At 41.0% G+C, this 27,955-nt stretch overlaps 1 protein-coding gene across 2 annotated transcripts in view; it reads left to right on the top strand.

Moving 5' to 3' along the window:
* The first annotated feature begins 1,153 nt into the window (after nucleotides 1–1,153).
* Nucleotides 1,154–27,955, top strand: part of amotl2a (angiomotin like 2a) — a 38,572-nt gene continuing 11,770 nt past the window's right edge. Inside the window, exons 1-5 of one of the 2 annotated variants that reach the window (XM_067977669.1) lie at nucleotides 1,154–1,292; nucleotides 13,425–14,260; nucleotides 18,840–19,089; nucleotides 22,829–22,973; nucleotides 23,643–23,735. In XM_067977669.1, coding sequence (XP_067833770.1) covers nucleotides 13,449–14,260; nucleotides 18,840–19,089; nucleotides 22,829–22,973; nucleotides 23,643–23,735 — 1,300 coding nt within the window. In that variant the 5' untranslated portion in view covers nucleotides 1,154–1,292; nucleotides 13,425–13,448. Of the gene's footprint in view, nucleotides 1,293–10,808; nucleotides 11,044–13,424; nucleotides 14,261–18,839; nucleotides 19,090–22,828; nucleotides 22,974–23,642; nucleotides 23,736–27,955 lie in introns of those variants that run through there. The other variant, XM_067977670.1, reaches the window with a different exon arrangement.

The raw sequence follows: 27,955 nt of genomic DNA, 5'->3' as shown, positions 1-27,955 counted from the left end.
AGACAATTCCAGATTTCTACTCCTCTTTGTGTGAGGAAATGCTTCCTGACATCACCCCTGAACAGCCTGGCTCTAATTTTAAGATTGTGCCATAAAAACAGAAAATGCTGGAAATACTCAGCAGGTCAGGCAGCATCTGTGGAGAAAGAAACAGAGTTAATGTTTCAGGTCGATGACCCTTCATCAGAACTGGGAGGTGTTGAAGAGTTAAAGAGTTTTTGAGCAAGTACAGGGTCAGGGAAAGGAGGGGAGGGAGGGAGGGGAGGGAAGAACAAAAGGGAAGGTCTGTGATAGGGTGGAGGGCAGGAGTGATTAAATGACAAAAGGGATGATGGTCCAAGGCAAGGAGGGTGGGAATGGGACAGGTAAAGAAACAAAAGATGGGTTTAGAGTAGCTGTAAATGGTAACAGCAGAACCATTACCAGCACTTGCTGTCTGAGAAAATAGCAGCAGTGGTTCTGGTGTGGTGCTGCGGAAGGTTCTAATTTTCGAAGCCTTTCTTCATATTTACATTTCCTCACACCAGGCAGCTGAGATGAGCTGAATCAGCACAGACCAGACATTAAACATGAACAATTCTGACCAAAGGTCATCGACTTTGCTTCTCTCTCCACATATGCTGCCTGACTTGCTGAGTATTTCCAGCATTTTCTGTTTTTATTTCAGATTTCCAGCATCTGCGGTATTTTGATGAAGATTATGCCCCGTTGCTCTGGATTCCCCCACCGGAGGAAATAGTTTCGGTGCATGGATCCTATCCAATCCCATGTCATTTTAAACTCAAGGGCCGACAAGCCGAGTTTCTGCAACTTATGCTCATGACACTTCCTGATTTCACTCCTGGATAGCCTGGCTCTAATTTTGAGATTGTACTCCCTTGTTCTGGAGCCCTGACTGGATTTCTTTTGCTGTTTTAAGTTATTTGTTTGCTTGTGTTGTGGTGCAGGGGCTGAGTGGTGTGTGAGTGTGATGTGCTCTGGAGGCTGGGGGTTGTTTTTTTGCACTGTGGACTGTGCCCTCTGCAGGTTGAGTCTTGCTGTGCCTCAGTGAGCACGGAGCGCGGCTGCTCGGTGCCTTTGATGAGCCGAGGGACACGCAGCTCCGCATTCCTCACATTCCTCTCGCTCTTCCATCGCTTGCTGCTGTTGTGTCGGGATCGAGTCATTCCACAGCAGGCAGTGAGAGAGGCAGTGAGACGGGCAGGCAGCTCTCCCGGCACCGCCACTTGGCTCACGGAGTCGGCGATTCCACACCTCACGGCTCGCTCCCGGGGATGAAATTATAATTTCAGGTCAGTTTCACATTTCTGCTTCTTGTTATTGTTTCCCATTCAGCCTCTGGGGCAAAGTGCACAGATTTAACCCAGCTCATCAACTATATTCTTCCAAATGCACAATTACTTCAACGAATTAACACTGTACTTGGAGAAGATCAAAACTTTTAGAGCGATTCCGTGAACTTTATCTGGGCACCGATATATATTTCCGTAAGGCAACGGAAGCGATTGACATTATTTCTGTGCAGATGGAAATAACAGGATTCCACAGATCTGAGCACGAAATGATCCATCTTCCTGAGAGATCTCCCCTTCCCCGGCTCTGCTGCTCGCTTCATTCTTACTGCCTGCTGGCGAATGATGTCACTCGACAAGAATGTGCTCACAGAAAAGAGCGAATGAAGGAAATATTCAGAGTGTTAGTAAAGATTAGAGATTGTAGAATATTCACACTGTAACTGTGTGTTAGTAAAGATTAGAGATTGTAGAATATTCACACTGTAACTGTGTGTTAGTAAAGATTAGAGATTGTAGAATATTCACACTGTAACTGTGTGTTAGTAAAGATTAGAGATTGTAGAATATTCACACTGTAACTGTGTGTTAGTAAAGATTAGAGATTGTAGAATATTCACACTGTAACTGTGTGTTAGTAAAGATTAGAGATTGTAGAATATTCACACTGTAAACTGTGTGTTAGTAAAGATTAGAGATTGTAGAATATTCACACTGTAACTGTGTGTTAGTAAAGATTAGAGATTGTAGAATATTCACACTGTAAACTGTGTGTTAGTAAAGATTAGAGATTGTAGAATATTCACACTGTAACTGTGTGTTAGTAAAGATTAGAGATTGTACAATATTCACACTGTAACTGTGTGTGAGTAAAGATTAGAGATTGTAGAATATTCACACTGTATCTGTGTGTTAGTAAAGATTAGAGATTGTAGAATATTCACACTGTAACTGTGTGTTAGTAAAGATTAGAGATTGTAGAATATTCACACTGTAAACTGTGTGTTAGTAAAGATTAGAGATTGTAGAATATTCACACTGTAACTGTGTGTTAGTAAAGATTAGAGATTGTAGAATATTCACACTGTAACTGTGTGTTAGTAAAGATTAGAGATTGTAGAATATTCACACTGTAAACTGTGTGTTAGTAAAGATTAGAGATTGTAGAATATTCACACTGTAACTGTGTGTTAGTAAAGATTAGAGATTGTAGAATATTCACACTGTAAACTGTGTGTTAGTAAAGATTAGAGATTGTAGAATATTCACACTGTAACTGTGTGTTAGTAAAGATTAGAGATTGTAGAATATTCACACTGTAAACTGTGTGTTAGTAAAGATTAGAGATTGTAGAATATTCACACTGTAACTGTGTGTTAGTAAAGATTAGAGATTGTAGAATATTCACACTGTATCTGTGTGTTAGTAAAGATTAGAGATTGTACAATATTCACACTGTAACTGTGTGTTATTAAAGATTAGAGATTGTAGAATATTCACACTGTATCTGTGTTTAGTAAAGATTAGAGATTGTAGAATATTCACACTGTAACTGTGTGTTAGTAAAGATTAGAGATTGTAGAATATTCACACTGTAACTGTGTGTTATTAAAGATTAGAGATTGTAGAATATTCACACTGTATCTGTGTTTTAGTAAAGATTAGAGATTGTAGAATATTCACACTGTAACTGTGTGTTATTAAAGATTAGAGATTGTAGAATATTCACACTGTATCTGTGTTTTAGTAAAGATTAGAGATTGTAGAATATTCACACTGTAACTGTGTTTTAGTAAAGATTAGAGATTGTAGAATATTCACACTGTAAACTGTGTGTATTAAAGATTAGAGATTGTAGAATATTCACACTGTAACTGTGTGTTAGTAAAGATTAGAGATTGTAGAATATTCACACTGTAAACTGTGTGTATTAAAGATTAGAGATTGTAGAATATTCACACTGTAACTGTGTGTTAGTAAAGATTAGAGATTGTAGAATATTCACACTGTAACTGTGTGTTAGTAAAGATTAGAGATTGTAGAATATTCACACTGTAACTGTGTGTTAGTAAAGATTAGAGATTGTAGAATATTCACACTGTAACTGTGCGTTAGTAAAGATTAGAGATTGTAGAATATTCACACTGTAACTGTGTGTTAGTAAAGATTAGAGATTGTAGAATATTCACACTGTAACTGTGTGTTAGTAAAGATTAGAGATTTTAGAATATTCACACTGTAACTGTGTGTTAGTAAAGATTAGAGATTGTAGAATATTCACACTGTAACTGTGTGTTAGTAAAGATTAGAGATTGTAGAATATTCACACTGTAAACTGTGTGTTAGTAAAGATTAGACATTGTAGAATATTCACACTGTAACTGTGTTTTAGTAAAGATTAGAGATTGTAGAATATTCACACTGTATCTGTGTGTTAGTAAAGATTAGAGATTTTAGAATATTCACACTGTAAACTGTGTGTTAGTAAAGATTAGACATTGTAGAATATTCACACTGTAACTGTGTTTTAGTAAAGATTAGAGATTGTAGAATATTCACACTGTATCTGTGTGTTAGTAAAGATTAGAGATTTTAGAATATTCACACTGTAAACTGTGTGTTAGTAAAGATTAGAGATTGTAGAATATTCACACTGTAACTGTGTTAGTAAAGATTAGAGATTGTAGAATATTCACACTGGAAACTGTGTGTTAGTAAAGATTAGACATTGTAGAATATTCACACTGTAACTGTGTTTTAGTAAAGATTAGAGATTGTAGAATATTCACACTGTAACTGTGTTTTAGTAAAGATTAGAGATTGTAGAATATTCACACTGTATCTGTGTTTTAGTAAAGATTAGAGATTGTAGAATATTCACACTGTAACTGTGTGTTAGTAAAGATTAGAGATTGTAGAATATTCACACTGTAACTGTGTTTTAGTAAAGATTAGAGATTGTAGAATATTCACACTGTATCTGTGTGTTAGTAAAGATTAGAGATTATAGAATATTCACACTGTAACTGTGTGTTAGTAAAGATTAGAGATTGTAGAATATTCACACTGTAAACTGTGTGTTAGTAAAGATTAGAGATTGTAGAATATTCACACTGTAACTGTGTGTTAGTAAAGATTAGAGATTGTACAATATTCACACTGTAACTGTGTGTGAGTAAAGATTAGAGATTGTAGAATATTCACACTGTATCTGTGTGTTAGTAAAGATTAGAGATTGTAGAATATTCACACTGTAACTGTGTGTTAGTAAAGATTAGAGATTGTAGAATATTCACACTGTAAACTGTGTGTTAGTAAAGATTAGAGATTGTAGAATATTCACACTGTAACTGTGTGTTAGTAAAGATTAGAGATTGTAGAATATTCACACTGTAACTGTGTGTTAGTAAAGATTAGAGATTGTAGAATATTCACACTGTAAACTGTGTGTTAGTAAAGATTAGAGATTGTAGAATATTCACACTGTAACTGTGTGTTAGTAAAGATTAGAGATTGTAGAATATTCACACTGTAAACTGTGTGTTAGTAAAGATTAGAGATTGTAGAATATTCACACTGTAACTGTGTGTTAGTAAAGATTAGAGATTGTAGAATATTCACACTGTAAACTGTGTGTTAGTAAAGATTAGAGATTGTAGAATATTCACACTGTAACTGTGTGTTAGTAAAGATTAGAGATTGTAGAATATTCACACTGTATCTGTGTGTTAGTAAAGATTAGAGATTGTACAATATTCACACTGTAACTGTGTGTTATTAAAGATTAGAGATTGTAGAATATTCACACTGTATCTGTGTTTAGTAAAGATTAGAGATTGTAGAATATTCACACTGTAACTGTGTGTTAGTAAAGATTAGAGATTGTAGAATATTCACACTGTAACTGTGTGTTATTAAAGATTAGAGATTGTAGAATATTCACACTGTATCTGTGTTTTAGTAAAGATTAGAGATTGTAGAATATTCACACTGTAACTGTGTGTTATTAAAGATTAGAGATTGTAGAATATTCACACTGTATCTGTGTTTTAGTAAAGATTAGAGATTGTAGAATATTCACACTGTAACTGTGTTTTAGTAAAGATTAGAGATTGTAGAATATTCACACTGTAAACTGTGTGTATTAAAGATTAGAGATTGTAGAATATTCACACTGTAACTGTGTGTTAGTAAAGATTAGAGATTGTAGAATATTCACACTGTAAACTGTGTGTATTAAAGATTAGAGATTGTAGAATATTCACACTGTAACTGTGTGTTAGTAAAGATTAGAGATTGTAGAATATTCACACTGTAACTGTGTGTTAGTAAAGATTAGAGATTGTAGAATATTCACACTGTAACTGTGTGTTAGTAAAGATTAGAGATTGTAGAATATTCACACTGTAACTGTGCGTTAGTAAAGATTAGAGATTGTAGAATATTCACACTGTAACTGTGTGTTAGTAAAGATTAGAGATTGTAGAATATTCACACTGTAACTGTGTGTTAGTAAAGATTAGAGATTTTAGAATATTCACACTGTAACTGTGTGTTAGTAAAGATTAGAGATTGTAGAATATTCACACTGTAACTGTGTGTTAGTAAAGATTAGAGATTGTAGAATATTCACACTGTAAACTGTGTGTTAGTAAAGATTAGACATTGTAGAATATTCACACTGTAACTGTGTTTTAGTAAAGATTAGAGATTGTAGAATATTCACACTGTATCTGTGTGTTAGTAAAGATTAGAGATTTTAGAATATTCACACTGTAACTGTGTGTTAGTAAAGATTAGAGATTGTAGAATATTCACACTGTATCTCTGTGTGTTAGTAAAGATTAGAGATTGTAGAATATTCACACTGTAAACTGTGTGTTAGTAAAGATTAGAGATTGTAGAATATTCACACTGTAACTGTGTTAGTAAAGATTAGAGATTGTAGAATATTCACACTGGAAACTGTGTGTTAGTAAAGATTAGACATTGTAGAATATTCACACTGTAACTGTGTTTTAGTAAAGATTAGAGATTGTAGAATATTCACACTGTAACTGTGTTTTAGTAAAGATTAGAGATTGTAGAATATTCACACTGTATCTGTGTTTTAGTAAAGATTAGAGATTGTAGAATATTCACACTGTAACTGTGTGTTAGTAAAGATTAGAGATTGTAGAATATTCACACTGTAACTGTGTGTTAGTAAAGATTAGAGATTTTAGAATATTCACACTGTAACTGTGTGTTAGTAAAGATTAGAGATTGTAGAATATTCACACTGTAACTGTGTGTTAGTAAAGATTAGAGATTGTAGAATATTCACACTGTATCTGTGTTTTAGTAAAGATTAGAGATTGTAGAATATTCACACTGTAACTGTGTTTTAGTAAAGATTAGAGATTGTAGAATATTCACACTGTATCTGTGTGTTAGTAAAGATGAGAGATTGAAGAATATTCACACTGTAACTGTGTGTTAGTAAAGATTAGAGATTGAAGAATATTCACACTGTAACTGTGTGTTAGTAAAGATTAGAGATTGAAGAATATTCACACTGTAACTGTGTGTTAGGAAAGATTAGACAATGTAGAATATTCACACTGTAAACTGTGTGTTAGTAAAGATTAGAGATTGTAGAATATTCACACTGTATCTCTGTGTGTTAGTAAAGATTAGAGATTGAAGAATATTAACACTGTAACTGTGTGTTAGTAAAGATTAGAGATTGAAGAATATTCACACTGTAACTGTGTGTTAGTAAAGATTAGAGATTGTAGAATATTCACACTGTAAACTGTGTGTCAGTAAAGATTAGAGATTGTAGAATATTCACACTGTATCTGTGTGTTAGTAAAGATTAGAGATTGTAGAATATTCACACTGTAACTGTGTGTTAGTAAAGATTAGAGATTGTAGAATATTCACACTGTAACTGTGTGTTAGTAAAGATTAGAGATTGTAGAATATTCACAATGTAAACTGTGTGTTAGTAAAGATTAGAGATAGTAGAATATTCACACTGTAACTGTGTGTTAGTAAAGATTAGAGATTGTAGAATATTCACACTGTAACTGTGTTAGTAAAGATTAGAGATTGTAGAATATTCACACTGTAACTGTGTGTATTAAAGATTAGAGATTGTAGAATATTCACACTGTATCTCTGTATTAGTAAAGATTAGAGATTGTAGAATATTCACACTGTAAACTGTGTGTTAGTAAAGATTAGAGATTGTAGAATATTCACACTGTAACTGTGTGTTAGTAAAGATTAGAGATTGTAGAATATTCACACTGTAACTGTGTGTTAGTAAAGATCAGAGATTGTAGAATATTCACACTGTAACTGTGTGTATTAAAGATTAGAGATTGTAGAATATTCACACTATCTCTGTATTCGTAAAGATTAGAGATTGTAGAATATTCACACTGTAAACTGTGTGTTAGTAAAGATTAGAGATTGTAGAATATTCACACTGTAACTGTATTTTAGTAAAGATTAGAGATTGTAGAATATTCACACTGTATCTCTGTATTAGTAAAGATTAGAGATTGTAGAATATTCACACTGTAACTGTGTGTATTAAAGATCAGAGATTGCAGAATATTCACACTGTATCTGTGTGTTAGTAAAGATTAGAGATTGTAGAATATTCACACTGTAACTGTGTTTTAGTAAAGATTAGAGATTGTAGAATATTCACACTGTAACTGTGTGTTAGTAAAGATTAGAGATTGTAGAATATTCACACTGTAACTGTGTTTTAGTAAAGATTAGAGATTGTAGAATATTCACACTGTAACTGTGTGTATTAAAGATTAGAGATTGTAGAATATTCACACTGTAAACTGTGTGTTAGTAAAGATTAGAGATTGTAGAATATTCACACTGTAAACTGTGTGTTAGTAAAGATTAGAGATTGTAGAATATTCACACTGTAACTGTGTGTTAGTAAAGATTAGAGATTGTAGAATATTCACACTGTAAACTGTGTGTTAGTAAAGATTAGAGATTGTAGAATATTCACACTGTATCTCTGTATTAGTAAAGATTAGAGATTGTAGAATATTCACACTGTATCTGTGTGTTAGTAAAGATTAGAGATTGTAGAATATTCACACTGTATCTGTGTTTTAGTCAAGATTAGAGATTGTAGAATATTCACACTGTAACTGTGTGTTAGTAAAGATTAGAGATTGTAGAATATTCACACTGTAACTGTGTGTATTAAAGATTAGAGATTGTAGAATATTCACACTGTAACTGTGTGTATTAAAGATTAGAGATTGTGGAATATTCACACTGTATCTGTGTGTTAGTAAAGATTAGAGATTGTAGAATATTCACACTGTAACTGTGTGTATTAAAGATTAGAGATTGTAGAATATTCACACTGTATCTCTGTGTGTTAGTAAAGATTAGAGATTGTAGAATATTCACACTGTAACTGTGTGTGTTAAAGATTAGAGATTGTAGAATATTCACACTGTATCTGTGTGTTAGTAAAGATTAGAGATTGTAGAATATTCACACTGTAACTGTGTGTATTAAAGATTAGAGATTGTAGAATATTCACACTGTATCTGTGTGTTAGTAAAGATTAGAGATTGTAGAATATTCACACTGTAACTGTGTGTTAGTAAAGATTAGAGATTGTAGAATATTCACACTGTAACTGTGTGTTAGTAAAGATTAGAGATTGTAGAATATTCACACTGTAACTGTGTGTTAGTAAAGATTAGAGATTGTAGAATATTCACACTGTAACTGTGTGTTAGTAAAGATTAGAGATTGTAGAATATTCACACTGTAACTGTGTGTTAGTAAAGATTAGAGATTGTAGAATATTCACACTGTAACTGTGTGTTAGTAAAGATTAGAGATTGTAGAATATTCACACTGTAACTGTGTGTTAGTAAAGATTAGAGATTTTAGAATATTCACACTGTAACTGTGTGTTAGTAAAGATTAGAGATTGTAGAATATTCACACTGTATCTGTGTGTTAGTAAAGATTAGAGATTTTAGAATATTCACACTGTAACTGTGTGTTAGTAAAGATTAGAGATTGTAGAATATTCACACTGTAAACTGTGTGTTAGTAAAGATTAGACATTGTAGAATATTCACACTGTAACTGTGTTTTAGTAAAGATTAGAGATTGTAGAATATTCACACTGTATCTGTGTGTTAGTAAAGATAAGAGATTTTAGAATATTCACACTGTAACTGTGTGTTAGTAAAGATTAGAGATTTTTGAATATTCACACTGTAACTGTGTGTTAGTAAAGATTAGAGATTGTAGAATATTCACACTGTATCTGTGTGTTAGTAAAGATTAGAGATTGTAGAATATTCACACTGGAAACTGTGTGTTAGTAAAGATTAGAGATTGTAGAATATTCACACTGTAACTGTGTTTTAGTGAAGATTAGAGATTGTAGAATATTCACACTGTAACTGTGTTTTAGTAAAGATTAGAGATTGTAGAATATTCACACTGTATCTGTGTGTTAGTAAAGATTAGAGATTGTAGAATATTCACACTGGAAACTGTGTGTTAGTAAAGATTAGAGATTGTAGAATATTCACACTGTAACTGTGTTTTAGTAAAGATTAGAGATTGTAGAATATTCACACTGTAACTGTGTTTTAGTAAAGATTAGAGATTGTAGAATATTCACACTGTATCTGTGTTTTAGTAAAGATTAGAGATTGTAGAATATTCACACTGTAACTGTGTGTTAGTAAAGATTAGAGATTGTAGAATATTCACACTGTAACTGTGTGTTAGTAAAGATTAGAGATTTTAGAATATTCACACTGTAACTGTGTGTTAGTAAAGATTAGAGATTGTACAATATTCACACTGTAACTGTGTGTTAGTAAAGATTAGAGATTTTAGAATATTCACACTGTCACTGTGTGTTAGTAAAGATTAGAGATTGTAGAATATTCACACTGTAAACTGTGTGTTAGTAAAGATTAGAGATTGTAGAATATTCACACTGTATCTGTGTGTTAGTAAAGATTAGAAATTGTAGAATATTCACACTGGAAACTGTGTGTTAGTAAAGATTAGACATTGTAGAATATTCACACTGTAAACTGTGTTTTAGTAAAGATTAGAGATTGTAGAATATTCACACTGTAACTGTGTTTTAGTAAAGATTAGAGATTGTAGAATATTCACACTGTAACTGTGTGTTGGTAAAGATTAGATATTGTAGAATATTCACACTGTATCTGTGTTTTAGTAAAGATTAGAGATTGTAGAATATTCACACTATCTGTGTTTTGGTAAAGATTAGAGATTGTAGAATATTCACACTGTAACTGTGTTATTATGGGTTTCAAAACAACAAAACCCAATAATGAACGTTAATTAAATGTAAACGCACAGAGTGGATGTGGACCCTATTAGATAATAATTAGATTTTTTAATAATTAGACTCTTTGAGCTATTGCATCTCTGATAGCATTTAAAGTGCAGAAATGCTTCCATAATCCTTATAGGTGTTAATGGGAAGAAAATCTTTGTGTGTAAATTTAGAACTTTTTTGCCACAATGCACACAAAGAATATATTTAAAATCTAAAGAGCTTTGTCTGACTGGGCTGGGCTCAGCCCTTTGAGCCAGTGTGGAGAGTTGAATTGTCAGGTTATCGGATTGGGGGCGATGGAGTCGTGCAAGGGGAGGTGTTTTCACATTGCTGTGGAATGCACATCTTGCCCCCGGGATGCTGCAGGTAGGTGAATGGGCCATTGTTTTGGAAACCTTTCGGAATGCGGTTCCTTTTACAAGTCTGTTGTGTTTTATCAGTGGCCTCATTCAGGGATAATCGGACTCAACTGCGAAGGAATTTTTCCCCACTTTCAAAGAACATATTTTTGTTTGTGTATCAACTGTTACTATCTCCAGATCTGTTTTTTTCCCTACAAATTATTTTGGGTATCAATTCCTTTCCGTTTGAATGTATATTTGGGTGGTTTAGAAACGGTAATTACTTTGAATTTAGCTACAGAAACACTTGCTATTTTTGCAACAAGGTTGGAGAAATTGCCTTAAAGTGCTGTCAGTTTGCAGTAAAATCAGAACCACATAAATTCGAGGATCTGTCGGGAATAAAGGGGAGTTGGGCTCTTTTCACTCCCGAGTATCCCATCCATTCTCTGAATGTTTTCCTAAGTGATTTATACTTTTTCATTTGTGCTCAGCTTTCAAAAATCAAAGTGTCTGCATTCCTGGAACGGTGGGATGGCTTTGTGCCGTCATTCTTTGTTTTGTGTTTGAAATAACCAACTCAACATTTAAATATATCCTATCTTCTTGCTGGAGATTCCCAGCGCATCAGATTTAAAATACCACGACTAATTACCCACCTTCTATCTCTCCCGAGTTTTATTAAATGTTGCTATATACATATGTTGTCAAAAATTATACAAAGCAGCCTTGCAAGCAAAGATAAAACACAGATGATTTAATTGCAGAAACTTTGGGAGAAAACTGCACTGTTTTTAGCTTTCTTTTTTTACATCCAAACATTTTATTGCTGGAATTTCCTGCAGGACATTCATGCTAATGTTTATACAGCCTCTCATCAGCTCAGGACTGCCAGCCAAAATCCCTGAGACCCTCCTTCACGATCCACTAATTTTATGCTTGCAATTTAATGCCTGAAATTCCTCAAATTCATGCCATTATCTCGTGATGAAAAAACAAGTATCCCAAGCCCGGATGGCTGTTATTTCAGCCTGACGTGCTGTCTCCAGGGAGACGGCTCCCAGGGAGGTACATGTGTGCAGTCCTGGGCTAGGGGAGACTCGGGAACGCAATGTGACACTGTTAGTGCTGCTAAATTGTATCCTGTTTCATGTTCTTGGAAGAAAGTTCAGGATGTGTATCGAGGATGGGTGAGAATGTGTGTTGTAGGCAGGTTGTCCACATACTGCCCGGGCTTGTAAGGATCAGTGTATGATGGAGCGTCCTGCACTCAGACGTAAATCACTCAATTTACTGTGCAGACTTCACGAGTTTTCTGCTTTCTGTCAGGGTTTAACGGGCCCCTTTAATTTTGCAACGTTACAAATGATCTGATGTTTGCTTTGGATTTCAAAAATAAAATAATACAGGAAATGTATTGAATTGGATAGGGTGTCAAGGCCTTAGAGAGGGTGCAGAGGAGATTTACTCGAATGGTGCCAGGGATGAGGGACTTCAGTTATGTGGAGAGACTGGAGAAGCTGGGGTTGTTCTCCTTGGAACAGAGAAGGTTAAGGGGAGATTTGATAGAGGGGTTCAAAATTATGAGGGTTTTGATAGAGTAAATAAGAGAAACTGTTTCCAGTGACAGGAGGGTCAGTAACCAGAGGACACAGATTTAAGGTGATCGGCAAAAGAACCAGAGGAGATGAGGAGCATTTTTTTTACGCAGCGAGTTGGTCTGGAATGCTCTGCCTGAAAGGGCGGTGGAAGCAGATTCAATAATAAGTTTCAAAAGCGAATTGGATAAATACTTGAAGGGAAAAATTTGCAGCACTATGGGGAAAGAGCAGGGGAGTGGGACAGGCACGATGGGCTGAATGACTTCTTTCTGCTCTGTAAGATTCTATGAAATATATAATTATAATTTTACTGTTTTATATAAAATGTGTATATATACATAGGTGTATATGTGTATGCACATATAGATCTATATATTTATGTGTATATACATATAGATGTATACATGTGTATATATAGAGGTATATATAGATATATGTATGTGTGTGTATATATGGGTGTATATGTGTATATATACAGATGTGTACATATCTAGATGTATATGTGTGTATGTATAGATGTATATGGCTGTATGTAAATATAGATGTGTGTATATACAGATGCATATGTGTCGATGTATAGCTGTATATATGTATGTATATGTATGTATATATTTATATATGTGTGTATGTATGGATGTGTATGCACATATGTATATATAGATGTATATATGTGTATATATAGATGTATATGTGTATATATATATATCTCTAGATGTATATGTGTGTATATAGGGTTGTATGTGTGTATATGTGTATCGATGTGTATATGCGTGTGTATATCTCATTGCTCTGTTTTGTGCTTTAGGATCTATCCCATAACTGAGCCACGATGAGAACAGCAGAAGACTCGTCAGGTACGGTCCTCCACAGGCTGATCCAGGAGCAGCTGCGTTATGGGAATCTTACAGATAACCGCACGCTGCTGGCCATCCAGCAACAGGCAATGAGGGGAGGGACCGGCAGCCCCCGCTCCTCTTTGGAAAGTCTCACTCAGGAGGAGTGTCAGATTGTACAGCATTCCACACGGCAGGAACCCCAGGGCCAAGAACACCAGGGCGACCACACTCATTCGGAAAATCTGCTGCATCGCCTGCACCAGCTTCAGTTCAACGGAGAGGAACTTCCTTCCTATGAAGAGGCCAAAGCTCACTCTCAGCTCCTGGCTGTGCAGAGGAACCAGCAGGCTGGAGACCTGGGTTCTTACATGGTTGCTGGAACAAACCAGAAGGCCTGCACCGAAGGCAAGTCGCTGACACATGAAGTCTATCCAGACCACAGCCTTCACGATGATGCCCTCAAGGAGTTGAAACATGGGCATGTGCGGTCTCTCAGTGAGAGGCTCATGCAGCTTTCTCTGGAGAGGAATGGGGCCAAAGCCCAGATGACGATGAGCTCTTCGCAAAGTTTCCCGCAGCTGTCCAAACATCACAAGCAGCCAATGCTTGCAGGATACCAGGTGCATTGCCATTCCATAGACCCTCGCGGTCCTCCCCCGGAATACCGCATAAAGTCAGCGGCTCCGATGCCCGGCCGTTCCCAGCAGCATGGTCACTTTTATAATGAGTCCGTCACTCCGTACTCCAACTGCCAGCAGAATGTGCCAGATGGTTATGGTTACTGCAGCCAAATACAAGGGGCCAGGTAAATACACTCAGTACAATCTCTCACTTAAACTGATTGAAGATTCTTTCATTCCTTCTGCCACAGGGAAGTTAACAACAGACTGTGAGCACCTTCGGTGAATCAGTTGGTAACGGCACTGCACAGTGGAACTGATTTGTGCCGATCAGGAAGGTCCCAGCTCTGATCCCTGGTCTGTGCTGAATTAGCTGGCCTCAGCTGGGTGATAGCAAAGGCTATGTGATTACCACACTATCACTGGGGAGTGGGTGGGGCGGGGGGGCGCTAAAGGAATCAGCCAGTGCTCCCATCTCTGGTTGATGTCCTCACAGTTGAGTTGCCTGTGGCCACCTTCTGTTAAGGCTCACGTCTGAAGAATGCCCAAGGGTGAAGTGGTGGAGGGTTATCACTGTCCATAGAACTGCATCCCAGCCTGAGTCACTGGCTTCAGCAACAGAGCAGAGAAATAGGGGACAAGACTCAATTGTTGGCCTTAGTGTGGCAGATTATAGCTTATTTCGTGGGGTTCTGTGAAGAAGCTGAACCTTTTCGATTCTTTGGTGTGCCTGATTTAGTGCATTTGATTTCACAATCAGTATTATTCCAGATTTAGAATTTTTTTTTGGCTACGAACTTGAATAGAGAAAGAAAAAAAATACACTGAGAACATTTTCAACAATAGCAAGCAATGATCGAGTAAGGAGCTCCCAGCAATAGAACAATTACAATTAACAATCACCAACGACAACCATGAACTCAGACACAGTAATTTCATGAATATTTGGTATGGTCAGTTTTAGTACCAATACTCTGGACATTAACTCTCTGCCCATCCTCCATCAACTTGTGAGATCATTTATACAGAAGTCCAGAGATTTACACAGCATCATTTATACAGAGGTCCAGAGATTTACACAGCATCATTTATACAGATGACCAGAGATTTACACAGCATCATTTATACAGATGACCAGAGATTTACACAGCATCATTTATACAGATGACCAGAGATTTACACAGCATCATTTATACAGATGACCAGAGATTTACACAGCATCATTTATACAGAAGTCCAGAGATTTACACAGCATCATTTATACAGAGGTCCAGAGATTTACACAGCATCATTTATACAGATGACCAGAGATTTACACAGCATAATTTATGCAGATGACCAGAGATTTACACAGCATCATTTATACAGAGGTCCAGAGATTTACACAGCATCATTTATACAGAGGTCCAGAGATTTACACAGCATCATTTATACAGAGGTCCAGAGATTTACACAGCATCATTTATACAGAGGTCCAGAGATTTACACAGCATCATTTATGCAGATGACCAGAGATTTACACAGCATCATTTATGCAGATGACCAGAGATTTACACAGCATCATTTATACAGATGACCAGAGATTTACACAGCATCATTTATACAGAGGTCCAGAGAATTACACAGCATCATTTTAATGTTTGCGAGAACAATTCTCATTGTCAGCTTTCATACAGAAGGATTAGGAAGGGCAAGGGATCATTACACTGTCACATATGTAGCCTAACCATTGAATGACCCATTTAACTAATCGTGTAGCACAGCCTTGACAAAAAAATGTGAGTATCAGCTTGTGATTTCCCATCAGCTAATCCCCTTCCTGCCGTGCTCTCCTTTGTTTCGGTCATTAATTGCTTGTTTGGGTGAACGCGAGAGAAGTGAAGTTGTTTGGAGTTGGTCCCCTCCACCTAGTGCCCGAGTGAGATAACCTCAGAAAGGAAATCTGGGCTTCCTGTGTGGACTGAGCGGGTGGGTTTAATTGACCTACATTGTGCACTCCATGGCCCTTGTCAGAAGCTGTACTTTTTTGTTTGAGGAGTTTGTTCAGATTTCCCTGTTCCTTCGTGACCTATTATTGTCAATTAATTATCTTAAAGTCATTTTAAGAAGTAGAAACAAACTCAGGAAAAAGGAAAAATCTTCCCTGTTTAGTACAGACTTTTGAGGAATGCCCTGTGTATATGTGCCCAGTGTCACAGTATCACATCACGTACTTTTACAAAGATCTAACCAACAAAACACATCAACTATTCTAATTAAAATCACCAACTCAGAGCCTTTCTGGTTACATTCATACTCTGTGGATTTAAGTTAAATCAATGTATTAGTTCACCAAAGGATAGTTGTGTAAATACTGCAGATATGTTAAAATCTATTCTTCTTGAGTTTTAAATGTGTTGATCAGATTTGAAAGATAACAGTGTTGTTATAGTGGAACAAGCAGCAGTTTGACATTCCAGTAAGGTGTGTCATCCCCATCTTGTTCACAACGGGAAGCAGAGACAGTGACACTGGGGAGATGTTAGGAGTGAGATTTACAATCAGCAAGAGTAAGAGAAGTTTCAAACCCATTTCAACATAAGTAGTAGTTTTATTTTGTGTGCCAGAGAGCATCCTGTGTGAGTCAATCTCTCGCCTTTGGGCTGTGAGCCGGGGCCTGCATGTTTCTCGTTGTTGCGGTAACGTGGTGATCCAGGGGGAAAACGTGGGATGTGCTTTGTGTTTATTCACAGAAACTGGTTCTGTTGAGCCGATGGAACATTGGTAAATCCTTATTTCTGTAGGTGTGTAATCAGCCTGGTCGTCTGCCGGAGTTGGCACCTATAGGTTATTGAGGAAAACCTTAGATGTCAGCTGGGAATACCACGTCCCCAGGGAGATACTGGGAATACCACGTCCCCAGGGAGATACTGGGAATACCACGTCCCCAGGGAGATACTGGGAATACCACGTCCCCAGGGAGATACTGGGAATACCACATCCCCAGGGAGATACTGGGAATACCACGTCCCCAGGGAGGTACTGGGAATACCACATCCCCAGGGAGATACTGGGAATACCACGTCCCCAGGGAGATTCTGGGAATACCACGTCCCCAGGGAGATACTGGGAATACCACATCCCCAGGGAGATACTGGGAATACCACATCCCCAGGGAGATTCTGGGAATACCATGTCCACAGGGAGATACTGGGAATAGCACATCCCCAGGGAGATACTGGGAATACCACATCCCCAGGGAGATACTGGGAATACCACATCCCCAGGGAGATTCTGGGAATACCACGTCCCCAGGGAGATTCTGGGAATACCACGTCCCCAGGGAGATACTGGGAATACCACATCCCCAGGGAGATTCTGGGAATACCACGTCCCCAGGGAGGTACTGGGAATACCACATCCCCAGGGAGATACTGGGAATACCACATCCCCAGGGAGATACTGGGAATACCACGTCCCCAGGGAGGTACTGGGAATACCACATCCTCAGGGTGATACTGGGAATACCACATCCCCAGGGAGATACTGGGAATACCACGTCCTCAAGGAGATACTGGGAATACCACGTCCTCAAGGAGATACTGGGAATACCACATCTCCAGGGAGATACTGGGAATACCACGTCCCCAGGGAGATACTGGGAATAGCACATCTCCAGGGAGATACTGGGAATTCCACATCCCCAGGGAGATACTGGGAATTCCACATCTCCAGGGAGACACTGGGAATGCCACACCCCCAGGGAGATACTGGGAATAGCACATCCCCAGGGACATACTGGGAATTCCACATCTCCAGGGAGATACTGGGAATACCACATCCCCAGGGAGATACTGTACGGAGACTTTGACACAATAACAACAGTAATAAAGCACAGAAGGATGATACTTGCTGGCCATTTCTTCAGACCAAAGTGGGAACCAGTTTCAGAAACTATTAATCTAAGAACCAAAACATTGAAATAAAAAGTCAGGTCAGCCTAACCCGGAGTCGAGTACTCAATGTACAGGAGACGGAGATTCTCATCATTTGTGATAAGTAGAGGTGTGGAGGGACAGTCATAGGAGCTCTGACACCAGTCGACAGATGCTGATGTTGAGGATGAGGAGTCTGCTCCCAGCTGACAGAGCCTGCACCCTCTAATACTAACGCACCCGTGGAGATGTGCCTTTTGTAGAGCTTCACTCAAAGTGGGACAGACTTAAAAGGTCTGGTCCAGTGCAATCCTATTGTTTGACTTAATATCTGACAAAAGAATGTCCTGTACTTGAGAACACTGCATTACAGCTTTGAAAGAGTCTGCTGGACATACTCCACTTGTTAATAAATTGCTTTAAGTTTTCAAATGGGTTAACAATCTTTACAAAGTCATGGCTGCTTGTGATTTACGAGTAACTCCGAATTATCTAGAAGTGATACAAGGAATGTTTGTTGTGCCATTGAGATTTTTTTCTGTTCTATCTTCCCATTGGTTGTATAATTACACTTGGATTGTTTCAGTAAAAGTTGCATACACTTTGACAAGCTGCACTTAAAGTTTCTTCCGAAAGATTGCACTGGGTTTCCTTGACAGGGTTATTCAAAGAATGTGATTTGGTTTCTTTGGTCAATCAAACCTTTTTGTCTGTGCCTGTGTTAGTGGTCATGTAAAACCCCAGAGCCTACAGTTAAAGACTAAAGCAAGTGGCAGGCTGATGATTGTAGAGCAAGGTTAAATTCCAGACAACTGAACCTATCATGACGTGTTGGTGTCATTGTTTTTAGGATGACTCAACCCCAAGCACTGCATCCTGTGCAGCAGCACAGACACAGCCTCTTGTCCTCTCCAGCCTCTTCACAAATGGAGGCAGTGATGGTTAATGGGGCCCCTCGTGGCAGCAGCCAGATGGTTCCAGTAGATCACGTGGCACTCATAAACCGCGCTCAGCAAATGGTCGAGATGCTCCTGAAGGAGAATGAAAACCTGAGGAAGGAGCTCGACGGCCACAATGAAAAATCGGCTAAAATCCAGAAGGTGAGAAGAAAGATTTTCGCAGACTGCATCTTTTCTGATTCGCACTGACCGCTGGGTTTATGCAGTAGTGTCTAACAGTATAGCCCAGTGCAAATAGGTCCAGTTTCAAAGTATCTGAATTTAAAGCCAAATCCACAAGTTGTAGAATGGCAGAAAAGACAAGTGCTAAGAATAGTGAGGCAGTGTGACAGGGTGATACAGCGGTGTGATACGGCGGTGTGACAGGAGTGATACGGCGGTGTGACAGGGTGATACGGCGGTGTGACAGGGTGATATGGCGGTGTGATACGGCGGTGTGACAGGGTGATATGGCGGTGTGATACGGCGATGTGACAGGGTGATATGGCGGTGTGACAGGGTGATACGGCGGTGTGACAGGGTGATACGGCGGTGTGATACGGCGGTGTGACAGGGTGATACGGCGGTGTGACAGGGTGATACGGCGGTGTGACAGGGTGATATAGCGGTGTGACAGGGTGATACGGCGGTGTGATACGGCGGTGTGATACGGCGGTGTGACAGGGTGATACGGCGGTGTGACAGGGTGATACGGCGGTGTGATACGGCGGTGTGACAGGGTGATACGGCGGTGTGACAGGGTGATACGGCGGTGTGACAGGGTGATATGGCGGTGTGACAGGGTGATACGGCGGTGTGACAGGGTGATACGGAGGTGTGACGGTGATATGGCGGTGTGATACGGCGGTGTGATACGGCGATGTGACAGGGTGATATGGCGGTGTGATACGGCGATGTGACAGGGTGATATGGCGGTGTGATACGGCGGTGTGACAGGGTGATATGGTGGTGTGACGGTGATATGGCGGTGTGATACGGCGGTGTGACAGGGTGATATGGTGGTGTGACGGTGATATGGCGGTGTGACGGTGATACGGCGGTGTGATACGGCGGTGTGACAGGGTGATACGGAGGTGTGATGCGGCGGTGTGACTGTGTGATATGGTGGTGTGACTGTGTGATATGGTGGTGTGACTGTGTGATATGGTGGTGTGACAGGGTGATATGGCGGTGTGATACGGCGGTGTGATACGGCGGTGTGACAGGGTGATATGGCGGTGTGATACGGCGGTGTGACAGGGTGATATGGCGGTGTGATACGGCGGTGTGACTGTGTGATATGGTGGTGTGACAGGGTGATACGGCGGTGTGATACGGCGGTGTGACAGGGTGATATGGCGGTGTGATACGGCGATGTGACAGGGTGATATGCCGGTGTGAAGGGGTGATACGGAGGGGTGATGGGGTGATACTGCGGGTAACTCCAGTATCTCCTGGTCTCTCCTGAAGCTCTGCGTCTTTTCACCAAGAGCCACAAATACCTGACTGCGATGGTCACACTTTCCAACCAGGTGTGCCTACGCCTGTTATTTTTCTACATACTTCGAATGGTTTCTTGGTCTTATGATCCATATGTTTTTTTCCACTGCTGAAGTTGGCTGATGATATCGGTTACATTGTTCATTTGATTATTTCTAATCTGTTCGGTAATTTTCATTGACAAATTACCACCCACAGAAGGAATGCTCTTCGGGGTTTTAGAAGGCCAGATCTGCGCAGTACTTTCCTCACTCCTGTTCTTTAAGGATGTAAATTCCAACAGCTTACAATCAGTACATGACTCACCCTTTGCTAAACTCTGTTTAATAAAAATAAAAGTCTGGGTTTTTGCTTGAAGTATTCAGTGAGGACTTAAAGCTGTTTATTTCACAGTAGATCTTTAGTTTCTGAAAACACAATAATTACCTGGTTTCAGGGGGCATTGAACTCAAAGCCCAGGGAAACAGACGGCCGATTTAGCAATATCTCATTCCAGTACTCACATTGGAATCAGAATGGAATGTGTGTGATCACCAGGGAGGGGCCATTCCTGCTGTGGGCCAACCATTAGTTTTGATACAGGAATTTTCACTGAGAAAAGTCAGTAAACAACATGGGTGTAAGGATCAAGTAACTCCATGGTCAGTGACTGGCAGTCTCCTTCATAACCCTTGAGAGATTTTCACTGAACCTTATTCTTAAAGCTCTTTGTAAGCCTATTGCTTCACTTTGATAATTCCCTGGAGTGTTTCCAGTCATATCTGAAACTGGGAGTCATTGCGCCTGATAAACAGTGTACGATAACAACAGAGGTAAAATCATCAGCTATGCAACTATCTAGATTCCATTTTCAGTGCAATTGCCGTAACCATAAAGTTGGCAGAACCACGGTGAATTCAAACTTGTGCCGTCTCCATTCTGACCGAGCTGTAATGGTTAAGGAATGAAAGTCGCCCGGACTTGAAGAGGGCTACAGCAGTTGTTTTTTTTCATATGAAAGAGCCTCTTTCATTTGCTTCTCAGTCAGGTGCATGGAGGCTTGCCCTTCTCTCTAACCCTTGTTGAATTAGAAATAGAAGGCCTTTGTGATAGGAGGTCTCCAAGTGTAGGCTTCTCCATGCTTTTCCCCTTGGTGTAGGATCATGTGTAGATTACAGGGATTGCCTGCATTCAACTGGCTCAGTCAGGTCTAAACAGAAAGCCCAGGGAGTAACTGAACCACTCAGACAAGGAAAGTCCCACTTTGCTCCTTGGCTTGTGCTGAGTCAGCTGATCTTTGCCAGGGTGGCAGAGGCTTCCGCTGGGGTTAGGGAGCATCAAAGACCAGCCAGGTTCCGTGCTTCTGATTGCTAACCAGCAGATTCTGCTGGGAAGTTGTCTGTGTGGACATCAGGTGAGAAGAGGAAGGGATTCAGCTCTGGTGCCCCCACATCATTTCAGATCCTGCCAACACTCAGTGTTAAGGATAGCTACCTGGGTGATATTTCAGAGGGACATTGGCACACACAAAGCCCTATCCCAGAAAGAGAGAGGTAGGGGAGGGGGGAGAGATTGATAAAGAAAAAAACATTCCGATTGTAAGTGAAAACGTTTGATGTTGGAAAAGATGAAGGGCTCCCAGAGAGAGTGCTGGTCGGAGAATCAGTCTCTGATTCGACCTTTGATTTATTGTTCCTTTGAGCATGACCTCCTGCCTGGGGGTGTGGGATCTGTAAATTCACCCTTCAGTCTGCTGATTTCTGGTCGAGTACAGTCTCCATGTGTTTCTATTTGTCAAGAAGTGTGCTTTCAGACATGCTATGACTTTTTAACTGTATCATTTATAGTAGCTTTGTCTCTCGTTTTCTTACAGTGGTTTAAAATCATCACTGTAGGCTGCAGGTTTTGCTGTGATGTTATTTCTTGTGCCTTAGTTTTGGGGGGAAGGAAGGGTTAATTTTAAGGCCAATGTTAATTCCTGGAATTTGAGACGGCTGCTTTTGAGTGGATTCTTCCAAAGTTAACAGGCAAATCAAGCATTTCATGTGTCTTAAGACAAGTGATCTTCTTAAATCAGCCAATTATTGAAAAGGCTCATATAAAGAATCCATTGTAATAAAATGGGGAAAGAGCAGCGGAGTGGGAGTAATTGGATAACTCTTTCAAAGAGCCGGCACAGGCAATGATGGGACGAATGGCCTCCTGTGCTGTAAGATTCTAGGAAAATCAGAATCATATGTGGTTGGACATCTAAGCACATTTGGATTGATTTGAACCTGGCTCTTGCATCCTACTCTTCACCTCCTTCGGTGTTGTTGCCGTGTATAGGCCAATGTTGGCTGATTGAAATAAGTGTCACACATGCTGCTACGTCCCATTTTATTACCTTTCACTATCAAACCCGCCTGCGTTTGATTTGCAGTTGGAGAGAGAGATCCAGAGGATTTCCGAAGCCTACGACAATCTCATGAAGGCATCTTCCAAACGGGAGACACTGGAAAAAACAATGAGGAACAAAATGGAAGGGGAGATCAGGAGGCTTCACGATTTCAACCGCGATCTGAGAGGTAAGGTTGTATGTCATGCTAACTGCAACTGTGAATCAGAAATTGGTGGCAGATATCTCCCAAGTTTCCCTTTTAATCAATTTGCTAAGATAAAGGTTGTCACAAGTGGAAAAGATCAAAAGATGTACTACAAGCAAATATGAGAATGAATCACAATTAAACGAAGTTAAAATTGTCAGGGAACTACATCTTCAAAGGGTTAATGGAGTTAATTCCACTTAAGCATTGCTTGATATATGTACCTTAAAATAATTCCAAAAATCTATTGTGTCGTATATTTAAACCAGAATGTATATATTGCCATGTTTGAAGTCTGACTGGTGACATAACTACAGTCTACCAAACTGGAGCAAGTTGAAAGAATCAATTAGAGAAGAAATCTGACATTCAGAGAGTGTTAATTTGTCAGAAAGAAAACATAAAACTGTGTAACAGAGGATTCTGACTGATTCTTCACTTGTATTTCATAGTAATTAGTCAAAAATGTTGTGAGAAAGAGATGATTGAGTTAATGGAGCTGTGTGTATTAGCACAATGTAGTTTGCTGATGAACCCGTCCCAAGATTGATGGCTTTAGATCATTCTAAGTACAGCTAGCTGCTTTGAGCTTACTCTTTTATAGGCTGTTCAGTTCACGTTTTATCTTTTATTTCAATAAATCTTTTGTAGAAAAGCTGGACTCTGCCAACAAACTATTGACCAGCAGAGAATGTGAGATCTCTGAAGATGGACAAAGCATCCTCAGCAAACTGATCGCTCAAAGTAAGTTCCTCTTACTTCCATTCAAACTGTACAACTAACCTCTGGTCAGCAAAACAAGGATTTGCAAAATAACATTCTTGAGGTCTGGTAAAAGCTCTTTTAAAAAAAAAAGTTTTGTTTTACAAAAGTAAAACTTCATCATTGAAGATTGACAGACTGAAGCTAACTTGAATGAATGAGAAAGGACCAACATTAATTGGGCCAATTTTTGTACATTTAGAACAATTGTAGTAAAAAGCAACTCTACTGTGAACTCTTGAGAGAAGTCGAAAAAAAAACAATTGGGTTTATGTTTTGTTCAATTGCTGTTCAAGTTTAAGATCATTACAAGCAACTTATCCAATGAAATTGGTTTTATTTTGTTGGCCGGGTATTGAGAGAAAGCAGGTGAGCATCCACTGCTCGCTCCCATTGCCTTCCTCACCAGTTTTCTCCCTTTCTCTTCCCTCCTCCTCATTCAATGGGGAGTGTTCCGTGGGCTAGGCCTGCTCTATGGCCCCTCGCTGTCAGCAGCCTCCATTCCCGTTACAAACCTCGGCCAAGCCATTCCCAGCAGGAGTTGCTGGTTAGCTGCCCAGGAAAGGGAATCCTGGATAGTTTTTTCCACCCACTGCCCGGGCTCTGAGACCGGCATTAACCCCTCACCACCCACTGCCCGGGCTCTGAGACCGGCATTAACCCCTCACCACCCACTGCCCGGGCTCTGAGACCGGCATTAACCCCTCACCACCCACTGCCCGGGCTGACATCAGTTGTCACAATGCTGGATTCATCCCGGGATCTTCCTGGCCTGGAAGGCTGAACCAATCACTAGATAAACTTAGTGGAGTAAATTTTCTGAGCTCGTGCCATGGACAAGGTGCTTTGCCCAGCGCCAGCACGGGTAACAAAATGGCGGCCGCGCAGCCCTTGACTTTACGGCGCGCGCTGAAGGCGGGCGCTGTACGTTGCTACCAGCTTGGGCTGGGGAAATTTTGGCTGCTGCGACACTGAGGGATGTCCTCAGCCAGGGCCCATTGGAGGGCTAGGAAAACAAATGCCCGCCTCCAGGTGCCAGCGTTGGCGGGAGTGGTTGCCATCAACAGCCAATGAGTAAGATGGAACTGCCATTAAAGACACACACACACAGCTTCAAGTAACACTAATAAGCAATGGCCTCTCCTTTCCTTCCCCCCTATCCCCAACTTTCATGTGATGTGGTACTTCATACTTACTCCAGTTTGGTAAATTCTTCAGGGTTTAATTGAGTTGTACAAGGGACAGTGAAAAACTTAAGGAGAGAGAAACTAAAGGGCTAAACAAACAGCTCTTGGCACTAACACTTCTTCCCTTTGATAATAAAAGCAGTCTAAATTCCTCGCATACCTCAGGTGATTCTGGCCGGTCTGTGCCTCCCTCCGACAATCCTCCAACACAAGTAATTTGCTCTTAAGTAACACGGACAGAGTTAATGGACAGGCCGAGTTTTGTGCAACATAATTAGCGTGCCACTCGCACGCACCGTATCTCAAGCAGACATGTTTGCTCTTGCCATTGCTAATGTGTCCTTGAGGTAAGGTCAGGAGGGAGGCAGAGACAGGCACGCACGCTGGGTGATTGGAGCCTTTATGAAGCTGCTGTTCTCCTTAGTGTGGTGTTTGAGCTGCTGCTCGCATTTTCCAAAACAAACAGCAAGAGAGATTTAAAGCAAAAAGGAACTGAAACTGAGAACCTGTTCTGCCCAAAAGGCTGAGTATTAAATTCCACCGCAGTCCTGTAACGTGGGGACTGGGAGTCTGGGACGTGGGGACTGGGAGTCTGCGACGTGGGGACTGGGAGTCTGGGACGTGGGGACTGGGAGTCTGGGACGTGCGGACTGGGAGTCTGGGACGTGGGGACTGGGAGTCTGGGACGTGGGGACTGGGAGTCTGGGACGTGGGGACTGGGAGTCTGCGACGTGGGGACTGGGAGTCTGCGACGTGGGGACTGGGAGTCTGGGACGTGGGGACTGGGAGTCTGGGACGTGGGGACTGGGAGTCTGGGACGTGGGGACTGGGAGTCTGGGACGTGGGGACTGGGAGTCTGTGACGTGGGGACTGGGAGTCTGGGACGTGGGGACTGGGAGTCTGCGACGTGGGGACTGGGAGTCTGCGACGTGGGGACTGGGAGTCTGGGACGTGGGGACTGGGAGTCTGGGACGTGGGGACTGGGAGTCAGGGACGTGGGGACTGGGAGTCTGGGACGTGGGGACTGGGAGTCTGGGACGTGGGGACTGGGAGTCTGGGACGTGCGGACTGGGAGTCTGGGACGTGGGGACTGGGAGTCTGGGACGTGGGGACTGGGAGTCTGGGACGTGGGGACTGGGAGTCTGGGACGTGGGGACTGGGAGTCTGGGACGTGGGGACTGGGAGTCTGCGACGTGGGGACTGGGAGTCTGCGACGTGGGGACTGGGAGTCTGCGACGTGGGGACTGGGAGTCTGGGACGTGGGGACTGGGAGTCTGGGACGTGGGGACTGGGAGTCTGGGACGTGGGGACTGGGAGTCTGGGACGTGGGGACTGGGAGTCTGGGACGTGGGGACTGGGAGTCTGCGACGTGGGGACTGGGAGTCTGCGACGTGGGGACTGGGAGTCTGCGACGTGGGGACTGGGAGTCTGGGACGTGGGGACTGGGAGTCTGGGACGTGGGGACTGGGAGTCTGGGACGTGGGGACTGGGAGTCTGCGTCATTCTTTGTTGGTTAATATACCAAGCTGGTAAATATTTCTGACTGTGGAGCTGATTGGTCACCGATTAGTTATGATAATCAGATAGGAGTGGCACTTTGACCTTAAAATGTTATTCTCTGAATATACGCTGGCATTTTTACTGAGTAGGGTACAAACTGCGTGCAGGAGTTTTGCTTCTTCTGGAGAGCCTCCTGTGTCAGATACTCACACGTTACAGGGATGAGGTCACCGCCCCTCCCCCCTTTCCCCAATGGCACAGGTCACAAGTGTGGCCGTGCAGAGTTAACTGGTCACAGCCAGGGCAGCGGTAGGAGATCTCCAGTTGGCCTTATCGCCCCTGGGCTAGGGAAAGACCTCCTCCTGATCACTGTCCAGTGACTGCTGCTGGAAGGTGTGCCTGGATGTAAGGTGCAGGTAGGATCGAGCTCAGCTGCGATGCACCTCTCGATTAAGTAGGCTGCTGGCGCTCAGTATCTGGGCTCACTCGTGAAGAATGGTGAGTCGGAAGAGGTACAGAGAGGGTGGCCAGCATCCTTGGGCCTGTAAGCCAGCCTAAATCAGGAAAGGAAAGCAGAATTTTAAAAAGAAAAAGATCTGTTTCAGATACGTGTGGAGGTGACATTTTAGTTGTGCTATTAAAGATAGCAAGCCTTTTTAAAAAGTTTTGCTTTCCTGTTCCTTGCTTGAGTGTTCATTAGCAGGTGATTACACCAGCACAGCTGACAGCAGTGTTTGCCTGACCATCATTGTCTCTTAAGGTGTGGACTAATAATCCAGAGAATGTGAGTTCAAATCCCACTGTAGCAGTTTCAAGAATTTGAATTCAGTTTAAAAGACTGGTGTCAGTAAAAGTGACCATGAAGCTGAGGGATTGTGGTAAAAACCCAACTGGTTCGTCAATGTCCTTTAGGGAAGGAAACCTGCCGTCCTTACCCTGTCTGGGCCTATATGTGACTCCAGTCCCCACAGCAATGTGGTTGACTCTTAACTGCCCTCTGAAGTGGGCCTAGCAAGCCAGTCAGTTGTAAGGACAACCAGGGATGGGAACAAATGACAGTCTTGCCAGCAATGCCCACATCCCAAGAATGAATATAAAAAGAAGCACACTGAGAACTGCCTTGCTCTGAGACCCTGTGTGCAAAAATGTTTTTTTGGGGGGTTAATCATTAAAGGCACACTGATGTGACACTGCTGGGTTCAAGAGAGATGTTTGACATTTTGGGATGACAGCGCGAGGCGCATTGTGTTTCAAAGTGCACAGCTATCCAGGCTGGAATTGTGGGAAGGTTTGCCAAACTCCGTCGCTGAACAGACTTGTTGCTCTGAGATACCCCGTGGGATTGTGTGCTGCTAAATACTGCACACACTGTTCCTCACCACTGAATTGTTGAACACTTGCCACCACTTTATGTACAATGACTTTCCCACACCTCTCGACTCGGGGAACAAGACCCATTATATCCTGGATCCTACTTTCCCTGCCCAGCCCCCTCCCTCAAAGGAGTATCAGCAC

This window comes from Heptranchias perlo, unplaced genomic scaffold, assembly GCF_035084215.1.
Source record: "Heptranchias perlo isolate sHepPer1 unplaced genomic scaffold, sHepPer1.hap1 HAP1_SCAFFOLD_165, whole genome shotgun sequence".
NCBI classification, from domain to species: domain Eukaryota; kingdom Metazoa; phylum Chordata; class Chondrichthyes; order Hexanchiformes; family Hexanchidae; genus Heptranchias; species Heptranchias perlo.
This window is presented reverse-complemented; position numbering and strand designations above follow the sequence as displayed.